We start from the raw sequence: 22,329 nt of genomic DNA, 5'->3' as shown, positions 1-22,329 counted from the left end.
ATCATCCGGGACATCTCATGTGTCCTTTTTAAAAAAAAATCATACAGTATTTGCCTCTTTCAGTCTTCTGGAAAATCCCAAATACTCCAAAGCATAAAGAAAATCATAGTCAGGGTCCTCTTTGTCCACTTTCATTTTTGTTTTAGCTCCTGAAGCGAGTTGTCCAAATCTCATGATTTTGAAAACATGATGCTTTGGTAGCAGCTGCCTAATGCTTTCGGTAATAAGTCGATGTGCACTTAGGGATGAAAAGCTTGTGTGCCCAAGCAGCTACTGCTCCCAGTGGCCTGTGCTGTGGCTCTCCAGGTGATGCCAGTCTCTGAAAGAGGGACTCCTGACTCTGCTCTTGAACCACGCTGTCTTACAACCTGGGCTGGAATCAGCATCTCTTTATCATTTCTAAAAAGGCCGGCAATTCTGGCACTGACTAACAAGCTCTTCAGTTGTCCCAGCGTTGCGAGGCAGTTGTGGCAGGCGTTGAGGTTGCAGTCTCACCTGAAGCCGCTGCTGAGTGTGTCCTAACACCCAGAGTTATGGTGGAAATGGAAAATATTTCTACCTGCTTACCATCGGCATCATATTGGTGTGACTGCATCCTTTGCCTCTTCACAAGTACCAGAACAGAAATACTCAATGAGCAGTTCCATATTATTGACAAAACGTACTATTTTCATCTGATAATGGGTCTGATACTGTTATCAGGATGCCGTATTTTTCCTTTCATTTGCCAGGGGAAGAATGCCTCCTCAACAGAGTGCTCCAGGTTTAATTTGAATGACTAATTTTCCACTGATCCTAACCTCTGCTTTTTACTCATCACCATCAACTTCCCCTCTACTCCATTTGTTATGTTTCTAATTGTTCCTTTGCTTTCCCTCTAAGCTGGTTGTTTTTGTAACCAGCATGAAACTTTTCCTCCTCAATAGTCTTTTGGGGCCTTCAACAACATGCTTTTAATGTTTCCCAATTATCACCCACTCTTTTTTTCTTTTTTTTTAACCTTTGGCTCTAACAATTATTTCCAACTTTTTACGAAGTGCCAAGAACATCTCTATTGTTGGTTTGGGCTGGGTTTTTACTCATTATAAACGTTATTGGGCCACAATCACTTGTATTGGTATCTGTTCAAAATGAGGGCTCTCATTTATCCTTCCCAAAACGTGGCCTCCAGTGTAACACACTCCAGGGCTGTTTATATTGCCAAAGCACAGTGCTATGAAAAGATATTTGGGCTTGCTGTAAACAAGGCATATCTCCAAGGTAAATAAGGTGTATCTCCAACCTCTCCCGTGGCATCAGACAGCCCTAGCGAGAAGGGATGGCTCATCCCCGGCTTGGCTGCGTGTCTCCCCACAGTGGCCTTGGCCCCCGTAAGCAGACAGTAAGAAATCTGGTTATTCTGTTCATTAACGAGACTTTGTGCTCTGTAGCCGACACTGGCTAATATTCCTCCTGCTGTTTTGCGAACAGAAGATGAATCCCTTAGCACTCAAGACCATTTACTTCTGACTCGCCAGGGAGGAGAATCGGGAAGGGCGTACATCTACATCCACCCCGCTCAGACCGGCAGCTGTTAGTTAAGACTGGCTCAGCATTGCAACGCGTTCTCCTTTGCTTGACCTTGAGCGATGCTTCACTCCGAGTTCATTGCAGGGCATTTCTAAATTGATGCTCGACTGTCAGAAAGATGTAACAAATGATAGGGAACCTGCTGACGAACTAGATGGCAGTGTGAATTTCTTATAACATTAACGGAGATGCCTTCTCTGCCTGAGATTTGGACAAGTGTGCAGTCTAACACGACTTGGATCATTTTAGCTCATATGCTCATTTATTTCAATAGTCAGCTGAAAGCCAGGGAAAGAGGCATGAACGGGCTGTGAAGACAAGTTGTTGGGGTGCGGTGAGCTGGAAAAAGAGCGAGGGGCAAGGAGAGATGGGGGTTAGTAAAGAGGAACTGATCTCAATGCTCAAGACCCTACAAATCTGGATGTTTGTAATTAGACGGTAAAATAAAACCAGCACTCATTTTTAATGACAGCAGTCAGCAGAAAGCAGAAGAATGAATAGACATTACACGCAGAAGGGTGTTAAAGATTGCCTAAACTGATCTCCTGTGCCTGCCAAGAGCAGGGAAGGGAGAAAAAATGATAGCAAATATCACGCTACTTTTAAAATCCCTCTCAGTTGTGTTTTCCGGGTGGAGTGGAAAACCATTTTACTTCTGTTAATCTGCATCTGAAAAGCCATTGTATTTCTTTTAATTTTTTTTTGCAAAAATATTTCCTCCAGAAAGAAGAATGTGCCCCTTCCATATGCCCCTGGGATGTACGCGTCTCCCTAAACAGAAGAGAGGAGACAAAACAAGGCAGCTGTGCATCTCGCATTTAAGCGATGCTGCCACATGCTCCTGTGGCTTTTATTTTTGCCTGTGTTCCCTCACTTTCCTTCTACTTAATAGAAGGTACCTCTTCTTGTCCTCCCTTTCAGCCCTGAAGTCTTCAGGACAGGGACCTCCCCTGTAAGCTCCTCTACACATTTATACTGCTGATAACTAACAGGGAAACCAAGGAGCCCCCGGTGAGCAGGGAGAGCAGTTTGTGTCACTAAAATGCCAAGTGCTGACCTGCAAAACGCAAACCGAAGTTGAGATCGGGGAGTTCAGCTTTGCCAGGCTGAACCGCAGCCCTCCACAAAACTCCCACCAGCTCTTGCTCCCCAAGGTAGGCAAAGAAGCCTGCCCCAGAAGCGTGGAAAAAAACAATTAATGAAGCCCTGGTCTGCTGCAGTTACGTGTTTCAGTAAGTTTTTGTACTCAGGCTGGTTTAGCAAACTAAGCCGGCACCCTCAAGCTGCCAGCAAAGCCGTGCTGCAAATTCAAAGGGGTTCTCGTGCCAAACACTGGGCGACCGCGCTCGAGGCTCGCTCTTCCCGAAGCAACTTCACGCTTTGAAGCTGAACAGCAGAACGAGGCCAGAGATGAGACCAAAACATCCAGAACATCAAGGGAAACCAAAGAAGTGGTTAAATGTGAACATCAAGAAAAAGGACAAAAAAAAAGGACATGAAAAAGTGTTTGTCACAACCCTTGATGGCTGCTTTATCTACGCTGCGGCTGTGGTAGGCTCTTTGGAAATGCGATGCTCTGAAAGTATAAAGGAGACAGGATTTGTAGGGAAAAGTAATATCTTTTATTAGATCATACGATATAGTCAGGAAAAAGAGTCAAGCCTTGGGCACACAAAACCTCCTGGAAAACTTGTCTGACTTTTTCAATTACATTGATATTAACTCTACCTGCAAATCCTGCTTTGCTTTGGCTACTTCCAGCCACCATGAACGTCATCTCTGTAGGTGATCACCGCTCTACATTTGAGGGGGTTTTTCACCCCCATTCTCCTGCAGTTTGCTGGAGTATTTTTTGCTGCCAGGCCAACAAGGTAAGAATAATTACTGTATTTATCACACACTGCTTCATCTTGCTTATTTACACCTTTTCACTGCTTTCAGGCTGGTTTGCCCGAAACCATGTGGCAAAGCTGGGAGCACCAGGAGGCAAACCCTCACTCATGACTTTAACCACCTGGAAATATTTTCTCCCTTTTAGGCCGAAAGCTGTGAGAAAATCCTGCTGACAATAGCAAAGGAGAACTGCCTAATATCCTTATATATTAGAGGATTTAGAAATCCGGGTCTTACATGCAGTCTCACAAATAAATCTTTAATTTTACTATTGGGAATGTATCACAGCCCTAGTAATTTTTATACGGAGGAAAGAGATTAGGAGACACTTTTCTCCTCATATAGATGGATTACTTTGCTCTGTTCTTGACCGTCTCAAAACCTGAAGTTTTGAGTTTGCCAAACTCCTTCCAGAAATTATCTGATCTTTAAGTGTTTTTCAAAACAAGACAAAATAACACACTGAATGAAAAGGTTTCTCTTTTTTTCAGTTGAACTGGAACTGAAAATGTTCAGTTAATATTTTTGCCTAAAAAAAAATTATTGGGGAAAACTGCACAAATTGCAAGATGTCACATTGCTCCAAAACCAAAGCACTGAAATAGGAATTTTTCTTCATTTATTCCATAGGTGAAACAATTAGGATTTCACACAAATTTAAGTATTGTTTCAGTCCAATCAAATGGGTATTTTTCGAGACCCCCTTCCCCAACAACCAAAACATATGCAATATTTCACCCATGTAATTATTTTTCTCCAGTGGTGATCTGCTGAAAAGTGATGCCAGACTATGGGCAAAAAGATCCTACAGACTAGAGGGCTTCTACAGCAACAGGGCAGAGTCCTGAAAACAGAAAACTCTTATTTTTTGTGTCCAAAAGCTACAGTAGGATATGTTTTGTGTAATATTTGTTAAAAAAAAAGTTGTCACCTTTACATCTGCTGAGAAAACACTCTTCTTCCCGGTAGCCTCTTTGTGAGCCATGCAAATGGTGCTTTGCAGAGCTAGAGGCAGAGATGTACAGCGGTAACTATTTTTAGACCGCAAACTCTCATGGATTTTAAAAGGGCTTTTGCATATGGAAAGTAAAAAAAAAAAAAAAGAAATGCAAAGTATTTCAGGAAAAGGATAAAATGATTCATAGACGGTTATAGAGCAGAAGGGAGGGGCTGGTGCTTTTAATCTCCTGTTGACAGGGCTGCTAGTGGGAGCCTCAGCGCCCGCGGGGAGGGCACAGTGCACACCTCCCACCGCCCCACGGGGTCCCCTGCGAGCACCACCGAGCAGCTCCAGCCCAGCTCCCTCAAGGGTGAGAGGGAAAACCACTACGTCAAAAAACCTGCTCTTTCAGCAACTTGATGGGACAGCGTGGCAGCCTCCACGCTCATCTAGCTGCCTCCACGGTCGCTTTTCCCCTGCACTAATCACCTTGCCTGGCCCGTCGGATGCCCAGCGTGAGTTGTACGAATGAGCAAGGAAGAAAGCTTGTGCTCCGACATGACTCTGATATGATAGAAGGTGGCAAAAATCACTGAGACCCTCTGCAGGCGGCTTTCTGGCTCCCGCCCGAGGCCTGCAACGTCTTGATGGGCAAAAAAAAAAGCTCAGAGAATGACCATTATGCCCGTTTACATACAGAGTTGGGCGCTTCAAGTCACAGAAGAATTTCTGCCAGCTTCTTTGGTAGCAGACGCTCACTGGAGCAAAATCAGCAGTGGGGACAAAAATAATTAGACATCGCCTTTAGTTGATTTTTGATTAACCTTGCTCAGTGGTGGCTGTGGGATTGCCCGGGGAGCTCGGACCTCTGTCCTACCACATAGCAAAATCAGAGGGCATCTTCTGTAGCTCTTAATGCTTCCTCACACACCTGGGTCACTTTAGACCTATCTGTATACATCACCCAGTCAGCAGATGCATTTGATGACGATTTTCTGCTGTCTGATGAAGTCATATGTCCTTGCACATTTATGTTTGCTTCCTTTGATACGCCGTGAACAAGGAGTTTCATTACTCCTGGGGGGTGAAGAATGACTACGTTTATGTATGTTTATCTCTCTTTTAAAGGAAGATGGAGGGTAACTGTGATGACCCAGGTAAATACTGGCTGCTTAACCCAGCATTAATCCTAGCAAAATACAGGCAATTGCAACGGGATTCAATGACAAAGAACTAAAGAATATGAATATAATTAACGCCAGTCAAAATGGTCTTATGGAAAGTGGATCTTGTCAGACTAACCCGATTGTCATTCTTTGATGAGATTATAGGTTTGCTTGAAAAAGTTGGGTTGAACAGATGTAATATACCTAGACTCCTGAAGGGCACTTAACATACTACCATGAGTTATCCGATTGCAAGAGCAGCAATACACATCAGTAGAATATAGCATACATGGATTAAGAACCTGCTACCGACATCTCAAGTATTTGTCATTAGGGGAATCATCATGAATAGAGGTGTTTCTAGCAGGGCTCGACAAGGACTGACAGCAGCCTCAATACCATTCAACATTTCTAGCCAGAATCATGAAGTTAATTTAAAAACAATGAAAAAAAATTTCTGGATGATACAGAAATTGCTGAACAGCAAACAGTGGGAAAACAGGGCAGCCAAAGCCATCTGGATCACTTAGTACATGAACACAGCCAAATACAAAGTATGTATGTCTAGGAAGAATGTGCACAGAATGAGAAGCTCAGCTGCACAACCGAGGGCCAAATGACAAGGGCAACCACGGGCGGGAACAAAGAGACTATTCACCTTCGCTCAGGCAGATAGGAAAATGTTGCATGTATTTCCAGTGCCCAAATTCTAAAGAAATGAGCAGAGAGGTGAAAAGAATTGCAAAGAAGGATTCAACTCATTTGGTGAGTTTTAAACAGCTCTGTTTGCTTCGTTTATCTAAGATGGAAATTAAGTCAGCTTTCAATCTGTAAATTCCTTCATCTGGAAAAAGCACCCAGTCCTATACAGCACTTCATTTAGTGGAGCAAAGCATAAAAGTCAATGGCCAGAAGGTGATTTCAGATAGTCAGGCAGGGAATAAGGCACACGTTTTCACCAGTGTAATTAACCACTGGAGTCAAGTGTCAGGGTAAGAGGTAGAGCCACTGCTCACCAGAGTCTCCAGCTCAGCACCGGAGGCCTTCCGAGATATCACTTGAGTCAAATGTAAGTTATGTTTTAGTCAAAGTCAAAAAGATTACTGGGTTCAATATACGTGATTGAATGAAAGCTGTAGGTCAGATTACAGACTCTAATGATAATTTTTTGTCTTATACACCTGAAGCTAGGACTCAACACGATTCCCTTTGTCACACAGTGTTTCCATGTGATGTATGAACCACTACTGAATCCAGTGAGAGTGCACGAGTTACGGTGACTCCAGATTTTGGGAGGGGTGGGGGAAGTATTCTAAACTTTGGGTTTTCTCTGCACTGAACAATGTTGGTTATGGGATCTGCTGGTACCACGTAAGGACCAATGCACAATAGAAAAACACAATGTAATACAAATAATTCATAATACATCACTGATAGCTGGGGAAAAGAATGATAAAGACTACTGCTTGCTTTGCTCAGATTTTGCAACTGCACATACATATTTGAACAGTGGTTGGTTGCTGCCTTCTTCCTTTCTGCATAGTTCGCAGCTTTGGAGTATTTTCTCTCTTGCAGCCCATGCTAAATGGCTTTTCTGCCATTTAGGCATTATTTCAGTGAACTTTGCATGGATCTACCCTAAGCACCTCAAACTTTAGCTAGCAAAGGTGCAGCTACCTAGCATTTATAGATGTGTCAGAAGTGTGTTGTATACTTATTTCCTTGCTAAATTCCAGTTTGCTTTTAGTATTATTATTTGAGGTGCATTTTTGCCTGTGCTTAAAGTTTAGAGGATATGGGTCCAAGATATTTTGTTCTCATCCAATACCACTCTTCAAGTATGTCAGTGCACCTTAACAGTGTTAAGTCCTAAGTTTAAAGGGGCAAGAGAAGTTTTTCATAGAGGCAGTTTCTATTAGACGGGTTTTTTCTGTCTGCTTTCTCTCCCCCAGTGGCTGGTAGGTATTGCTGAACTGGAGAACTTGTTGCCAAGCCTTTTTTCAGGTATTATTTGAAGATAAATGGGAGGAGATGTATTTATGCTTCTCACTGAGCTAACAGCAATTTAAGAGATACTGTTCAAGGTAAAAGCCAAATCTATTTTGGTTAAAAGTATGGACGTAACTTTGAATAGTTTCTTTAAGTAACCAGAAAAGGAGCCCCAAAAGGGAATTAGGTTTATAAGCTGCAACATCACTTAAAGAGCAATACAGATAATTAGGTATAAAAGCATATGTTTGAAATTACCATGACAAATCACCTGATGTTTGGAATTTGGGATTACAAGTACACGCCATCCTGAACACAGCTCATTAGTCTAGGACTCAGGATTCGTATGGATGAGTATCAGCAGATAATTTTCCAGTGGGCAGAGCTACAGGAATTTTGGATGGAGACAAATTCCAGCGTTTGATTACTACAACTACAACCTTAAAAGACAACCAGAACTTAAAACAAACTATTACCCAAACTGTTTTTATCACCGACTGACAGCATTACGTGGCAGGGGATTATTTACCTGGAATGCTCTCCAATTTTCTACGAAGTTCCTCATTTTCTTGTTGCAATGAAATTACCTCCTGCTCTAGCTCTTGACACCGAGGGCAGTAACCTTCTTCCTCTTCCTCCTCTTCCTCCTCTGGAAGTGTAGAAGACGATGGGTGACCATGAGATTCAGACGTTGCTGGAGATGTCCATCCACCTAAAGTATGTACTGGAGAAGTTGAAAGTGGATCCACATCTGCCAAATGGCTAAAATCATTTACTGATGAGGTGTTCTGAGAAGGGAAGCTCCCAGAAAGCAAATAGTTCTGAAGGGAATCGGTAAAAACCCTCAGAAAGGCTGAGGTTTGTTGTTTCTTTTGCATATACTGCATCTCTATGTCTAAAATGTCTGACGTCTGACTATGGACCATTTTCCCAAGCTGACATTGCTCTTGTCTTTCACTATAATTTGGGTTTTCCTGCTTTATACAGGAAATCATGGACTGAGAGTGATTGTTGTCCAGTAGTTTTCCACCACAATTTAAGAGACTTAGAACCCGGCTGCATTGTTGGGCAAAGGCATCCAGAATCATTCGACTCTCTGAAACAAAAGAAAAGATGAATCACAGAAACCTAATGCAAAAGGTTATGCCAGTCAGTAGCAGCTAGATGAATGTACACAACGGTTTACAGTAGCATGCATTTTATTTCTGAACACATTAAAATTATGGCTTCCGCTTTAATACTTCTGCAACACTGTGATTTAAAACAATCCCGACTTTGCTTCTATTCTGAGAGTGCCCTTGTGCCCTTGCTGTTAATCAGAAATGCATTGTGATGATAGTCACTGCTTACTGCCATCTTCTTTCAGAGGGATTAAGACAGGAAAATGGGGAAGAAAATACAAATTCCATCCAATTTGCTACAAGTAAAAGTTCAAGTAAGTATTTCTCTGGAAGCCTATTTCAAGCTGCTGGTGGGCATTGCCTGTACATTTTTGCAGGACTTCGCACTACACTTTCTTCCCATGCCCTGCTCCTCTCCAACAAGGCTTCCAAGCGTTGCTTTTTCTCCTTTTCATCTTCACTGCACTTGCTTGACATTGGGCATGGGACACTTCACGTGACCCACCCCCAATTTTATGGACTTTGCTTCTCTTCCTTTTGCTTTACGTTCCAGAAATGTCCAAGAACAACTCAAGAGTGATAAGCACAAACCCCTCTTCTTACACCAAGGGAAGGTATCAAATGTACAATGTGAGGCTCCTCTGGTCAGAGGAGGAATTTTTTCTGTCCTGCTGACCTCCTATGAGTTTGTGGCTACGCTAGTATTGCACAGTGGAGCGCAGTGCAGCGTTCTTCAAGCTGCTCTGGACATAATCAGAAAACTCTGTATGGGGCTGTGCAGCAGTTTCTGGAGGCAGCAGCTCGGCTCTGGAAGCAGGATAAGGATGCCACGCTGCACCTAGTCAGCCTTGCCTCTAATAACAGAAGGTCTCATGTCTCAGGGAGCAATAGCAGCTATAACCTAAAGCTCCATAGCAGGATGGTTCATTTCTGAGTGTCTATGTAGAATCAAGCTGCTGTAACAGTTCTTGGACGCAGATGGAAAACAACCAAGATGCTTGGCTCTGATTTATGGTACGGCCTGTTAGGTTTCCCGATAAAAATAATGCCTTTTTAAAAATTTTTAGCTTATTCATAGCTGAGTTCCTCTAGGTGCCTAAAAAGATGTAACTAACATTTTGCATGAGATTAAAAAAAAAAAAAGAGTGGTAGATTTAAGCACTGCCAATTTTGGAGAGCTCTTCTCAGGCAGGCTTGACTTTTAGAAAGCAACAAACGCATTTACTTTTGAAAAGGCAACCTGCCACAGATGCATGAGACTAAGCACCCCAGACCTTCATCTATCTTAACTTCATCACTAGAGACGAAAACATAGCCTTGTCACACTGATAATACATAAAGAACAGAAACGTTCAGAATTCAGTCCTTTAAGAGGTGGCACTTCTCACAGTACTTCTCCACGATGCAGGAAATACACCTTCTGGTGGAAAATCTACTTCGCACTGAGGTTAGTACAGCTGGCCTGAAGAATATTTGAAACAACACTAATTTGCATTTTTACCATCCTCCAGATCTCTGCAAAGAGGGCAGGGCTGAAGCAGCATACAAATGCTTTCAGTCTCGAATGAAGCCCGAGGAGACCTCCCCGGCACAAAATCTGAGGGTGTGATCTCCCGAGGAGCCAAAGGTAAGAACAGGAACTTGAGGCAGACAGAACAAACACAGGCGCAGTGCTGGGCTACGAGGCTGCCCAGGGCCAAGCAGAGAGAGCCCACCGGCCTGTGAAGGATTGGGGTGGCCCTAAGAACACTTAAAGCATCCTTGCAATCAGCCTCCTGTGCTAACAAGTCATACCACACCCTTGTAGATGGGCTCAGACAAACCAGGGCAGATTTCTCCAGCACATCTTTGATCCAAAACGTTAAGCAACGCCCTCAGTCCACATCACAAACTCACAAGGGCAGAAATGCACAGGCGCTGCTGCCCCTTTGCAAGTGGGTGCCGGTGCCAGGTGCTCTGCAGCCTCCACTCCTGCTGTCCCTCCTTCCCTTCTACTGCATTAACCTAAGGCCAGCTGTCTTTAACCCTTACGATGCAAGTGCAAAATAACCCAGCACAACAGATGTAATGTAAATCGAAGCACAGAACCCCAGTGACATTGCAGCTTTCTAGCTGGGACCTAACGATAAACAAAAAAAAAAATCAAGAAACTCAAGCATCAGTAACAACCTTAAGTTGTGCTCTCTTTGCCTTATTTCTTTACTTCCCACATTTTCCCTTTAAAATTATTACAGGATGGTATTGATTGGAACTTTGCAATCCTACTACAGAGCAGTTTTTCATTCATTTTAATCCTATAATCCGATTCCAGACCTGAAGTCATATTTACTGTTTGTATTTTAATCATTAGGGTCCCTGTTGACAAAACAGTTACTCATTCTTTGCGTATCCTTGTTGCAAGGGGACAAAATATGAATGAAACAACCGAAAAAGGATTAGATTAATATAAGATATGTTATTCTAATATTATGGTTTCTCCTCAAATACGGCAAAAAGTAACCTGACATTTCAAATACCAGTTCTGAAGAATGCTATAATACACACTAACATCAGTAAAGATAAAATTAATGATTAGTTTTGTTGTAAAATTGAATGCATTAGGCATATTCACTGTGATAATGGCTTAAAATGTAACTGAAATTTTATACAGAAATGACAGTATTGATTTACTCTTCAGTTCAGTATCAGATCTACTACAAAGACACAATAACAGCAATTATCGTTTTTTTTCTTAACTTTAACCCACATTCAAAGATATAAAAATGGAAGTCATGACAAGGCAGGGCGATTTAGAATTGCTGGCAGAAAGACTCAAAAATGCTTTTTTTGTGGGTACCGCTGGGCAATAGCGAGGGATGCTCTCAGCACACGTTCTGGAAACATCTGTCTCTGTGCTGAAGCAGGTACCACTTTGAAGCGACTTCTACACCAGTAATGGTACACGCACCCACAGCCTGAACAACCCTAAATGAGAACGATAGCTACAGTTATTTCTTGTGATGAAGAAAAAACAAATGCTGCCCATTTAGCATATATTGTAGAAACTGGGATTTCAGCTTTTATGGACTGCCTGTAATTAGAAATGCAAGCACTGTGCAATGCCTAATCACTAAGAAACGACAAAAAGTTGTTTTTATGTGGTTACTACTGAATGATCACTGATCTATGATTCTTAATTGATTTAATGTAATGTATGTATTTTCTAGGAAAGGAGGATTCTATTGAAATGACTCCACCGGACTAAAACAGTGTAAACAGTTTATTAAAGTCTTATTGTGATATTCCTTTTCCTTATTACGATACTCACCAACCATGTCATTCTAATGTCTCAGACCCCGCAGTCTTTAGTCTTACACAACTTCTGTTGACTTTAACTAGACTTTTGCCTGAAGGCAGACTTGCCAGATCAGGCCCATAAAGTGCTAAAAGAGCAGGATTAAATTGCTAAAAGTGTAAGTATTCCTAACTAGATCATTCGAGAGTGCAAGCAACCAGAAGATAACCTCACATAGCAAATCAGGTATCAACTCCTGGATACAGCATTCATCTTTACGTCGTTTTCTCATTGATGCTGAACTATGGAGCTTCTTAGCTATCCAACTGCCAGGCTGAAAACAGGGTTTTAGTAAGAGAAAACCTCTGAAACTCAACCTGACGACTTACACTGATGCATCAGAAAAGACGTCTGGAAAGACTGGCAGGTATAACATCAGCTTTTCCTACAGCTGAAGATCTTTTCAATACTTAGACCAGACAGGTTTATTAATAAGGTATTGTGTTGGGTCTCAATGGCTCTGGATTCAGGTCGTGGCTTTTCCATAGTTTCCTTTGTAACCTTGGGCAGCTGGTTTAGAAAGTCATCTTTATAACAACTGAGCAGGTCTGAATACCATACATTCTCCCCTGCAGGGAATGTATTCATTGGTATTTAATTTTCAGCAAGATTCGGAAGTCCAGGTTCCTTAGCAATTTCAATCACCTCACTCTTCACCTTGCAGTGTTTCAGTCCTCTCACCTGATGATTTGCATTTCTTGATTTGTTGGATTATTATCATATTATTATTACTTTAGATCCCACGGCAGCAGCTCAGTACCCCTCAAATGGCTTTGTCCATGCATAGACTTTGTCATTACGTTTTTAGATATGAACACTGCTGTAAATATCTATGCTTAAGTCACAAAATCGACAGCATCTGACACCTCCCATGACTAAGCAATGCTTTCTTGGGCATTTTGCATGAAGATCACCGAGGCAGTCCAGTGGATGAAGACTACAAGTGTTTGGCCATTTCAGTACTGATCTGATAGATCTACTTCCAGATGAGGGTTCCCAACTTCTCAGTTAAAGCCAAAATTATGATCTTCACTTTCTCTGTTCACTTAAAAAACTTTTTTCTGTCTGGATGTGATAGAGCTTGATTATCTGGTCATGTTAAAAATGCCAGGTTGTTGGCACTGGAATAACACCTCCAAGACAGCTTCTGCCCTTCTTTCTCTGCTTTCCAGGAAAGTTCATCTTAAATTTTAAGGCACACCATAAGGTCTACATCATGATTTCCTAAGGAAAAGGAGTTTCTTTAGTGGACTATGATACTGTTCAATGTACATGCTACCAAAGATACACACTGTTTTCATACCAGGAAAATAATCTGAATAGACTAATAAAGAACTAGTATTTTACAGGAGAAAATGGGTAGCTGCTGGTGCTCTGAATGCATCCATTTGTGTGACGTATTCTGCAGCAGCAGTGGTCAGAATAACCACTGCTCACTAGAGGAGAGAGAAGGCTCATGCTGCAGTGCAGCTCCACATTTCTCGTCGTAAGATGACTTTTCTCATGCAGGATCTTTCCCTACAAGATGGGATCTTGAGCTAGATCTTTCCTCACCGTGGCAAGGGTGGAGAAGACCTGCTTTTCCCCCTTCTCATACTTCTCTTCCTGCAATTCTTCTGGAGTTGGAGGTCAGGGTGTTCTCAGAGAGGGACTGAGGAAGAAACCATTCATACTTGGCAAGAGCTCTAACCATTAGGAAAAGCTTCAAAAATATGGACGCATCCTTACTTGTGGCTGTGTTTGAGGTGCCCACTGTCAAAAGCAAACTTGGTGCTCTGAACCCCAAGGGGCCAGAAATGTCATGCCTAAAGATTAAGAATCAACCACATTAAGTGTTTAGGTTGCTAGCACAGAGTTAGACATCCCAGGAATGTGTTTTATGAGCCAGCTTGCTCACTGTTGCCTGCACAAGTGAAGAGGTATTGGCAAAAAGAGGAGACTCTCTGAAACGGAACTTGTAAAATGGGTGTCCCTACAAAACTGTGATCTACAGCCCTCCACCCCTTCACCCAAGTAAGCACCTGCCAAGTGCTATGGCTCAGCTAAGTGGGAAAACCATGCAAGTCATGGATGGTGACGGTCTGCCTTGTGGAGAACAACCCAGCAGACCTGCAGCTGGATACCTGCTAAGGGAAGGATCCTTCCCCCTGTAACACCCACCACTTGGGAGATAAACCTCTGGCTAAGAGGTGTTCTGGAAAGGGCCCAGCCCGTGCCCCTTGCTGCTGTGGGGAACCCAGGAGCTGGGTGGGCAGAGACAAAGACCCCGCGGGCACTGGGCAAAGCGCAGAGCGACCGTGCACGCAGCACACGCAAACGCTCCCACTCCCCAGGGGGAAAACCTCAGCTCTGCTTCCTCCGCGGCAGCCTGAGCTATTCAATTGGCTCACACATTTGTTAAGAGGATTTGAGGCCTCTGGATGATGGAATCAAGTACTTCCACATACATACAGCCTCGAGGCCCCAACTAGTTCACCCTCGACAGCTCCCTGCTCAGCTTACTGATGCTACGGCTCCTCCAGCACAAGGCGCCTGGTGTTTCTCCATCACCGAGCAGGAAGGATAGGTGCATAGCTCAGCAAAGCACCCGTACCTCGGGGATTACAATACCCAGGAGGTCTAAACCTTGCCTCTTGCTTTATCAGCCTCTGGTAACAACTTGTACAAAATCACACTTCGGCACACTGTAGCAAGTTTTTGGTTTGTCTTCTCCTGTTCTGTTTTGCTTGGTACTTAAAAGTCTTAGCTGAGAGAAGGGTATGTTGGGACCCATACAGGAACCCAAAGTAAAAGTAAAACCTGGATGTGCAGGTGACAGGACAAGGACTTCACAGAGCTTCAGTGCATTAACAGCAGTTCCTTAACTATCTGTTTTAGCACAGGACTGAAATCAATGAGAAACTTTGAAGCCTGCTCTAGTTCCTGGTTAGTACAGTCTACAGACACAGCTGAAAGTCCAAACTTCTGCTCATCAACGCCTAGAGGGCTTTGCTGTGAATATGGCCTCGTATATCGTCTACCAGACAGCTGAGTGTTTTCCGTGGCGTAACCTGCTTCTGTGAAGAAACGCAGGAGTCACATTTATCAGCAGTGTTTTCCTTGTGGGCCACGAAAAAATACTGAAATACCACCATTTGGGCATTTAAAATAAGAAGTAATTTCAAGAAAAAAGAACACGTGACCTTCTGCCACGGATCATGGGACTATGCGTCAGAGCTGTGAATTTTCAGGCTAATCTATTCAAGTGTTAAACTTTTTTGGTAAAGTACTTGAATTATTTGTAACAAGATATGATAAATTCATCCGGTACACGACTGCTTCTGAGCGAAAACAGGCATTAAAACATAGCCATATATCCTATTAACTAGCATATCTCCCTGTTTAGTAAGGAAATGTCATCACATTTGTTACAAAGGCAAACAGCAACATACCAAAACAGGATCCAATTTTTCTAAATAAATAAATCAATGATGTGTCAAAAATTAACAGATGAGTTAATATACCCGATGTTATCAAAACCAGATGGTGCTTCATAATATTCATCCTGTTCAGTCAAACCCTGAATATATTCTGGACCATCAGTATATAAAATAGGATGCTGCTATTTGTGATGGCAAACAAAAGCAATCATGCCTGCCAAGCACATACTATAACAGGCAGCATTTCAGCTCTGCTAGACAGAAAGTAATTAGAATGCTTTTAATGTCCAAAAGAATGATGCTGATAGGCTGCCACAGATGTGTAGATTTATGAATATTTATATGGTGGTTTATAGCTGACACTTTTATCAGTTGAAGAAGATAAAATATCTGCCTGACTCAAAAGCTTGACAGTCAGGTTAATAAAATCTCATTAAAGAGAATGACCTATGCAATTATATAGGATTTATTGTAATTCATTTTTGATTGTACTCTGCTTAAAGATGCAATTTCCCATTTCCTGATGCCAAATTTAGGTTGCATATCAAGATCTACGTGGTTTTTAACTCCAAGCCATCACTAGAAGAAAGACAGGCGTTCAGCATCTCGGTATCTTACACCTTTAAAGAAAAAAAATAATAAAATAATCTGCTCTCCGGTTCCTCGCTGCATCTTATGAAAACGGTGCAGGCAAGCAGCCGATCTGTTTTCTTTCTGTTAAAATCACCATCTCTTTAACAGCAGCCTCTCCATTTCCAGCGGCTCCCTCCGGCAGCGAGCCCCAGCCCGCCGCCCTCCCCGGCCGCGACAGCGACGGAGCGGCCGGCCCGGGGCTCCCCCCGCTCCCGCCCGCAGACGGCGGCGGCGCTCCCGCAGGTGCCAACCGCCCGGCGGCCGCTGGCCCCGCCAAGTCGCCACCGGCTGTCGGCACAGTCCCGACGGCGGCGGCCGCGATCCCCCCCCCACCCCGGGGGTGATGCCGGCCGGGCAGCGGCCCCGGCCCCGACGGCGGCACCGCCCGCCCCCGGGAACTTCGGCGATGCCAGACCGACGGGCGGCCCCAGCCGCCCGCCCCGTCCCCCCCGGCGCCCGGCCCCGACGGGGGGGACCCTGCGGGGGCCGAGCCCGCCGCCAGCCCCCCGGGAGAGGGGGGGTGAGGGTGTGTGTGTGGGGGGGGGAGCCCGCAGCCCCCATCCCGCTCCCGCCTGCTGCAAAGTGCCCCGCGAAGTTGCGCGGCGGAGGAGAGGAGTTGCGGGTACCTGCGCTCAGCTCCGCGCCGCCGCCCCCCGCCGCCGCCGGGCAGGGGCCGTAGCGGCCCGAGGAGCTCGGGGCCGGCGGCGGCGGCGGCGGGCGGGGGTGGCCCTGGGCAGCGGCGGGGGCGGCGGCGGGGCGGGCGGGCCCGTTGGGGAAGGGGCCGTGCGGCGCGTAGGGCAGCAGCTCGGCGGCGGCGTGCGGGAAGGGCTGCCCCGCTCCGCGCCCGCGGGGCACCTCCACCATGGTGGGTCTCTCGTAGCGCTTGGCCAGCGCCGCCCGCTTCCCGGGGAAGGTCTTCAGGACGCTGTAGGGGCCCCGCTGCTTGTAGATTTTGGGGGTGCTGGGCCCCTCCTCCGCCGGCTGCATCTCCTCCTCCATCCTCCGCCGCCGCCTCCCCCGGCCCGGCCCGGCCCGGCGCGGCGCGGCCCCGCTCCGGGGCTGTGTCTGCCGCCGCCGCGGCTCGTCTCTGTGGCACGGCGGAGCCCCGGCGCGGCGGGGCGCCGGCCTGATTGACAGGCGGCCGCGCCAATGCCTGGAGGGAGACGGGCGGCGACCGGCAAGTGTTTAGGGTAATGTCTGCTAATGGCAGCGGGGCGGGGAGGCGGGCCCTGGCGGGGCCGCCGCCGCCCCCGCACCCCCCGCGGGGGCAGGTGAGCCGCCGGGCGCCGCCGCGGGGGCCGAGCGGCCCGAGCGGCCCGGGTCCCCTCCCCTCCCCGGCCCGGCCCGGCCCGGCCCGCTCCGCTCCGCTCCGCTCCGCCCGGCCCGGCCCGGCCCGGCCGCCGGGGCCGCGGGTACCGGCCCGCCCCGCGGAGCGCGGAGCGCGGAGCCGCCGCCAAAACTTTGTGGCCCCTCCGCCGGGCGCGGAGTCCCGCCGCGGGTGCCCCGGCGGCCGCCCGGCCCTCCTCCGCTCCCCGCACGGAGCCAGCCGCGGGCCCGCCTCCCCGTTTATTAGGGATGAAATAAATAATGCCATAAATAAAAGTATTTGGGAGTCCAGGACCTGTCAGAGTTGATTAGGGCACAGAGGACATTTTCTTTCTCATTATGCAAAAGCATTTCATGGCGAAATAAAAGAGGTTTCGCTGTAACTCATGCATATCAGATTTCCAGGAATCCGGGAGATTAATCACATTTAACATTATCGGCAACGTCGTGTCCCCCCCGCCCGCTTTTTGCAAACCGCTTAAATGAGGCGGAGGCGTGGGGCGAAGCCTCGTCCCGCTCCCCTCCGCCTCCCTCGCCCCTCCGCCTCCTGCCCAGACCCTTTCAGGGACAGTTAAGAAATAATGAAACGCTGGTGAAAGACAGGAAGAGAATGAGATGCCATCGAGAGACGTTTCTGAGAAATGGTGGAGATCTGGGTGAGATGGGAGACAGCTGAAACTGAATGATATGTTGAAGAAAAATAAACGATAACAAACCGCTTGCTCGCTCTCCCCGTTCTTTCCTGCGAGGCAATTTTATATTTTGCATTAACATTTCCCTTCTTCTGTCCCACTTCTCTCCTGCTTCTGCTGCTATAATTTATCAGGATTACAATAAGCCCTCTGGCTTTTGGAAGTAAAATTACAGAACACCTTAGTTATATTTAAGCGGTGGCGGTGGGAAATCATTCCTCTGTCATCACGTGGAGTTTCGGCTACTTATTGTGGTCATCGCTCTCCCATTTCAGCTTTATTTATTTAGTCAGAGTCAGGCTCGCTGGAAATGAAAAGCGAGCCTTCTCTACTGATATAATTAACTCCCACGGTCTTCGGCCCCTCTCCTGCAGAAAAGTCGAGCTAACTTCTACAAGCCGGGCACTTCTTTCATGCAGGGCATAGAAGGAGCTGGGCTGTTTCTGATTTTGATTTTTTGACAAGTAGAATAAATCAATTCCTTGTAGCAGCCAAAAGCCTCTAAGTAAAGGCTAGTGTAATAGAAATCACTATTTTACTTAAGCAAAATCAATCATAAGTCTTTTTGTTTTCTGACTGACTCTTTGATCGCCTGTGCTTTAACGCAAAAGAGAGAATGAAAATAAGTGTGAGGGAAACTCTGCATCCACTCAGAAATGAAATGTGTCTTCCACCTTGTCTCATCTGACTGGCCTCTGCCACAGCCGTGGCCAGCAGCTGTCTGAGGTCAGTACGGTAACAAAATTGTATAAAGTTAATATTAGGCTCTTAATAGTTAGGTTGAAATAAGCAGCCAAAAATTACCTGCTCAGCTGTTAGCTACATTCCTAAGGAGCTCACTACTCTTTGGTGTTGATGCCTACCCCTCTGCTCCTGGTGGAGGAAACAACCCTTGCCTACCACGAGCCTTGTACAAACAGAGAAAATCGGGGTTGCCATGTCATGTCCTCCAAGCTGCTGCCTTTGTCTGGGGTCCCTGCAGCTGGTCAGGCAGATGCTGGGTCTCTATGGACATGAAGAGAGAAGCAGATCTAGGGTTAACAGGGTCCAAAGGCACTGAAATGAGGTGGGGACCTCAGCCAGGAGGAAAACGGAATATGTATTTTAGGCACTGAATTTCTTTCTGCTGAGGTTTTTGACAGTGCCCATCACCAGACTACCAAAATGCCTCTTCAGTTGCCTTCAGGAAGTCTTGGCTTTTCCTCTGCTCTGCTCTCCGTGATTCTTCTGGGTACGTAGACTTCAAAAAATGTGCTGGGTTTTTTTCTTCACCCCACTTTCCTTCTATGAGTCTTTCCCTGAATTTCAGACAAGGGACATCAGTGCTGTGGCCCAAAGGCTGTGTGTTGTGCCTAACCTGTGGGGCTCCTGCAGCCCAGTCCTGTGGAGCAAAAGTGTTTAACCCCGGCGGTCACGCCTTTGGCCTTGCAGGATGCCCCTGTTTGGGGGAACACCATTTTACTCATGAGCTCCGTACAGGAACGCAGTCATTCTTGCAGGTGGACTGACGTGACTTTGCAGTTGAGGAGCCAGCAATAGACTGGCAAAGAGGCAGGCTGGGTGAAGCGATGGTCTCAAAGTGCGGGGAGATGCCGCTGTACCTGCTGCGAGGGGTCGTGGGCTGCCCCCTGCCACGGCCGCTCCCTGCGGCACATCCTGCAGCACCCGAGTGGTCCTGTGAGGAACCTCATGCAGTCACTAAGTTATTATTAACCAAACATTTATCTCTGAATTACAGTTGCATTTTCATTGCACACTGGATTAAAACAGTTAACACATAGTCCTTGCCTTGATCAAGTAAAAAAAAAAAAAGCCTTAGCTGATACCAGCAGCTCATTTCAAGAAAGCCAAACACCTTAATTTCTCTTAGACTGTGCCACCACTTGGGATTTGACCCTGAAGCGAAGGTTGTGTCTTTCCCTACCTGTTTACTGATGCAAGTTTCCACTGCTTTACTGATGCTAAGGGCTGGAGATCTGTAACAGGATTATTTCAGAGCACTCCGAGTGGAAAAAGGATGGGAAGTAACTGACCCTCGGAAAAAAACCTAATCAAAACAAAGACAAAGAGCACAACGAAAAATAAGAGACCCAACATTGCTGCAGTGTATACTCCTCTGCTCCTAGAAATCACCGCAAAGAGAATATTTGTCAGTATATAGAAAAATACCCAATCTAGACACAGGCTATCAATCACTGAACATGCCTGTGTTGAAGGTACCGTGAGGTACTCAAAGAATAAAAGTGTGATTCATCTCTATCTTCCGAGCAGGGGCTAAATCTTGCTCCACTTATTCATGGGAGCAGTGCTCCTGTGATAACTAAAGCATGCAGGATTTGGCCATGAACTGCCAATATTGCTCTGCACATTTGGAGTGCATGATGAGAGCTAAGATTGGCAACTCTCCCCTGTAATCTAAACCACTCTGCAAGCAGGCTAGCCATAATTTGCTGCCCTAAACATTTAACCCCAGCTAGTTAATTTAAGCTTAGCTCAGTTGCTCATGTTTATGGATAAAGAAACAAAAGGGAGAGCATCAAAAGGAAAAGATGACTGTGGAATTCAATATTTCAGCAGCTGTTGATAGGTAAATGTTATTGAAGTGTGGCATTCAAAACCAAAGGCCTGCATTTATGATAATGAGCCTAACAAGGAAATGAGATTGACACAGCAATTCTCTGTTTTTGTTGTCCCCTGAGGTTAGAGATTATGCAGTGCATGGCGCTGTTTTTAGCCTCTTTGGTGATTCCAACTGTGAGAGACAACGCTGTGCATATTTGTCAAGGTTGCACTTTAATCAGGTGACTCAGGAGCTTTTGGAGGGAGAACATGAACCGCCGGTCTCACTTAAACCTTAATCCACATCCTATGCCAGAGATCCATCAGCCAAGCAATGTGGCTTTTAGTCCCTGCTTTTCCCTTACGCTTACTCACTGCTCCATGAAAATGCTTTGAAATAATTAAAATGTATCTATCACGGTTACATTGTATTTTGAGAATTACTGGAATGTTTCTCAGTGACATTAATTGGTTTTAAAATATTTTTGTCTTTCTAATTAGTGCAAGATTGATGAGCAGTGGAAAGGGCATTTATACACAGGCAGACACATATTTCCATGCTACATTTGTGTCAATAAAATGGTAGCTAACTGGATTCTTGTGCTGAGTAAACACTGGCAAGAAAGAAAATATCCTATACTTTAGGAGGAGGAAATATCCTATGTTTTAAATGGGATCACATCGTGTAAAAAAAAAAAAAAGAGGTCTCCCTGAGGGCTGGAAAATAGATAAATGAATTATTTAAATATAGTTAAAGGACACACAGGAAAAAGTAATGGCTTTGGTTCCCAACATAAGGAAAATTATTAATATTTTAAGGAATCAATTGTGGACACATGGAAAAGCTCATTTTAATTAAAGATAGCTTACATAAAGCAGTTTTAAGAAGGGAGAGATAGTATAGGGTACTTGTTGCTGAGAATTTTTTAGAAATATGTCATGGATAAAACGGATGACATAACATATTCCAAACTTTTGTCTGCCCTAAAAAAGCTTCACTGTCTGTATTGGAGTGATTTGGAATAGCTTCACCTCCCTGGAACACTAGCTTTTGCCCTATCCCTTGCCCAAGCTTGGTGCTCTCGTCTTGGCCAGCACCACGTAACGTAGAGTTGCTCTATAATGTTTAATTGCTCTTTGCAATGTTTAGACCTCATCTTGTGGCACTTTGCATTTTGCGAGCCGCACCTCAAAAGGTCTTCTTTCATGCTGAAAGGGAGGGCTGATGCTCCACAGGTTGGGGCCCAGCTGCTTTGCCAAACCTGTGCGACTCTCGCCACTTCTGCTGTTTCTTGCCCTTCATATACTTTCCAACCTCAGTTATCCAGGCTTCCAAAAAGGTGGTCCTTGCAGGGCAGGAGAAGTCACACTGATCTAGAACTCAATTAGAGTAGAAAACGTTGGTTTCCTGAAGCAAAGATGTTATTAATATTTTGCATTGAAGTGTTGCATTCAGGCCCAGCACCTATACAGCTTGGCGGCTGTTCAGACATACTGTCAAATCTTGTCAAGCAAGCTGTGCGTATCAGTTTCAGTTAAAACACAGATGGGATGGACAGGGGAAAACAGCTGGAAGCAGAATCTTCCTTAAACTCATCTAGATGGGGAACCTGACTGTGGTTCAAACACAACAGGATATACATGATCGGCCATGCGGTGGCTACCAAGCAGAGTCAACTAGGCTTAAT

General features: G+C 45.3%; 1 protein-coding gene across 1 annotated transcript in view; it reads right to left on the bottom strand.

Moving 5' to 3' along the window:
- The window catches only part of BEND4 (BEN domain containing 4), a gene marked incomplete at both ends in the record, with an annotated part of 29,650 nt that extends 12,587 nt beyond the window's left edge, over window positions 1-17,063 (bottom strand). Inside the window, 2 exons of the mRNA XM_082315696.1 lie at window positions 8,087-8,653; window positions 16,691-17,063. Of these exons, the coding sequence (XP_082171822.1) occupies window positions 8,087-8,653; window positions 16,691-17,063 (940 nt within the window). The remainder of the gene's footprint in view (window positions 1-8,086; window positions 8,654-16,690) is intronic.
- Between the last annotated feature and the right edge of the window lie 5,266 nt (window positions 17,064-22,329).

This window comes from Platalea leucorodia, assembly GCF_965183815.1.
Source record: "Platalea leucorodia genome assembly, chromosome: 6".
In the NCBI taxonomy this organism is placed as follows: domain Eukaryota; kingdom Metazoa; phylum Chordata; class Aves; order Pelecaniformes; family Threskiornithidae; genus Platalea; species Platalea leucorodia.
Note: the sequence above shows the minus strand (reverse complement) of the source record. Positions and strands in the feature narration are given on the sequence as shown.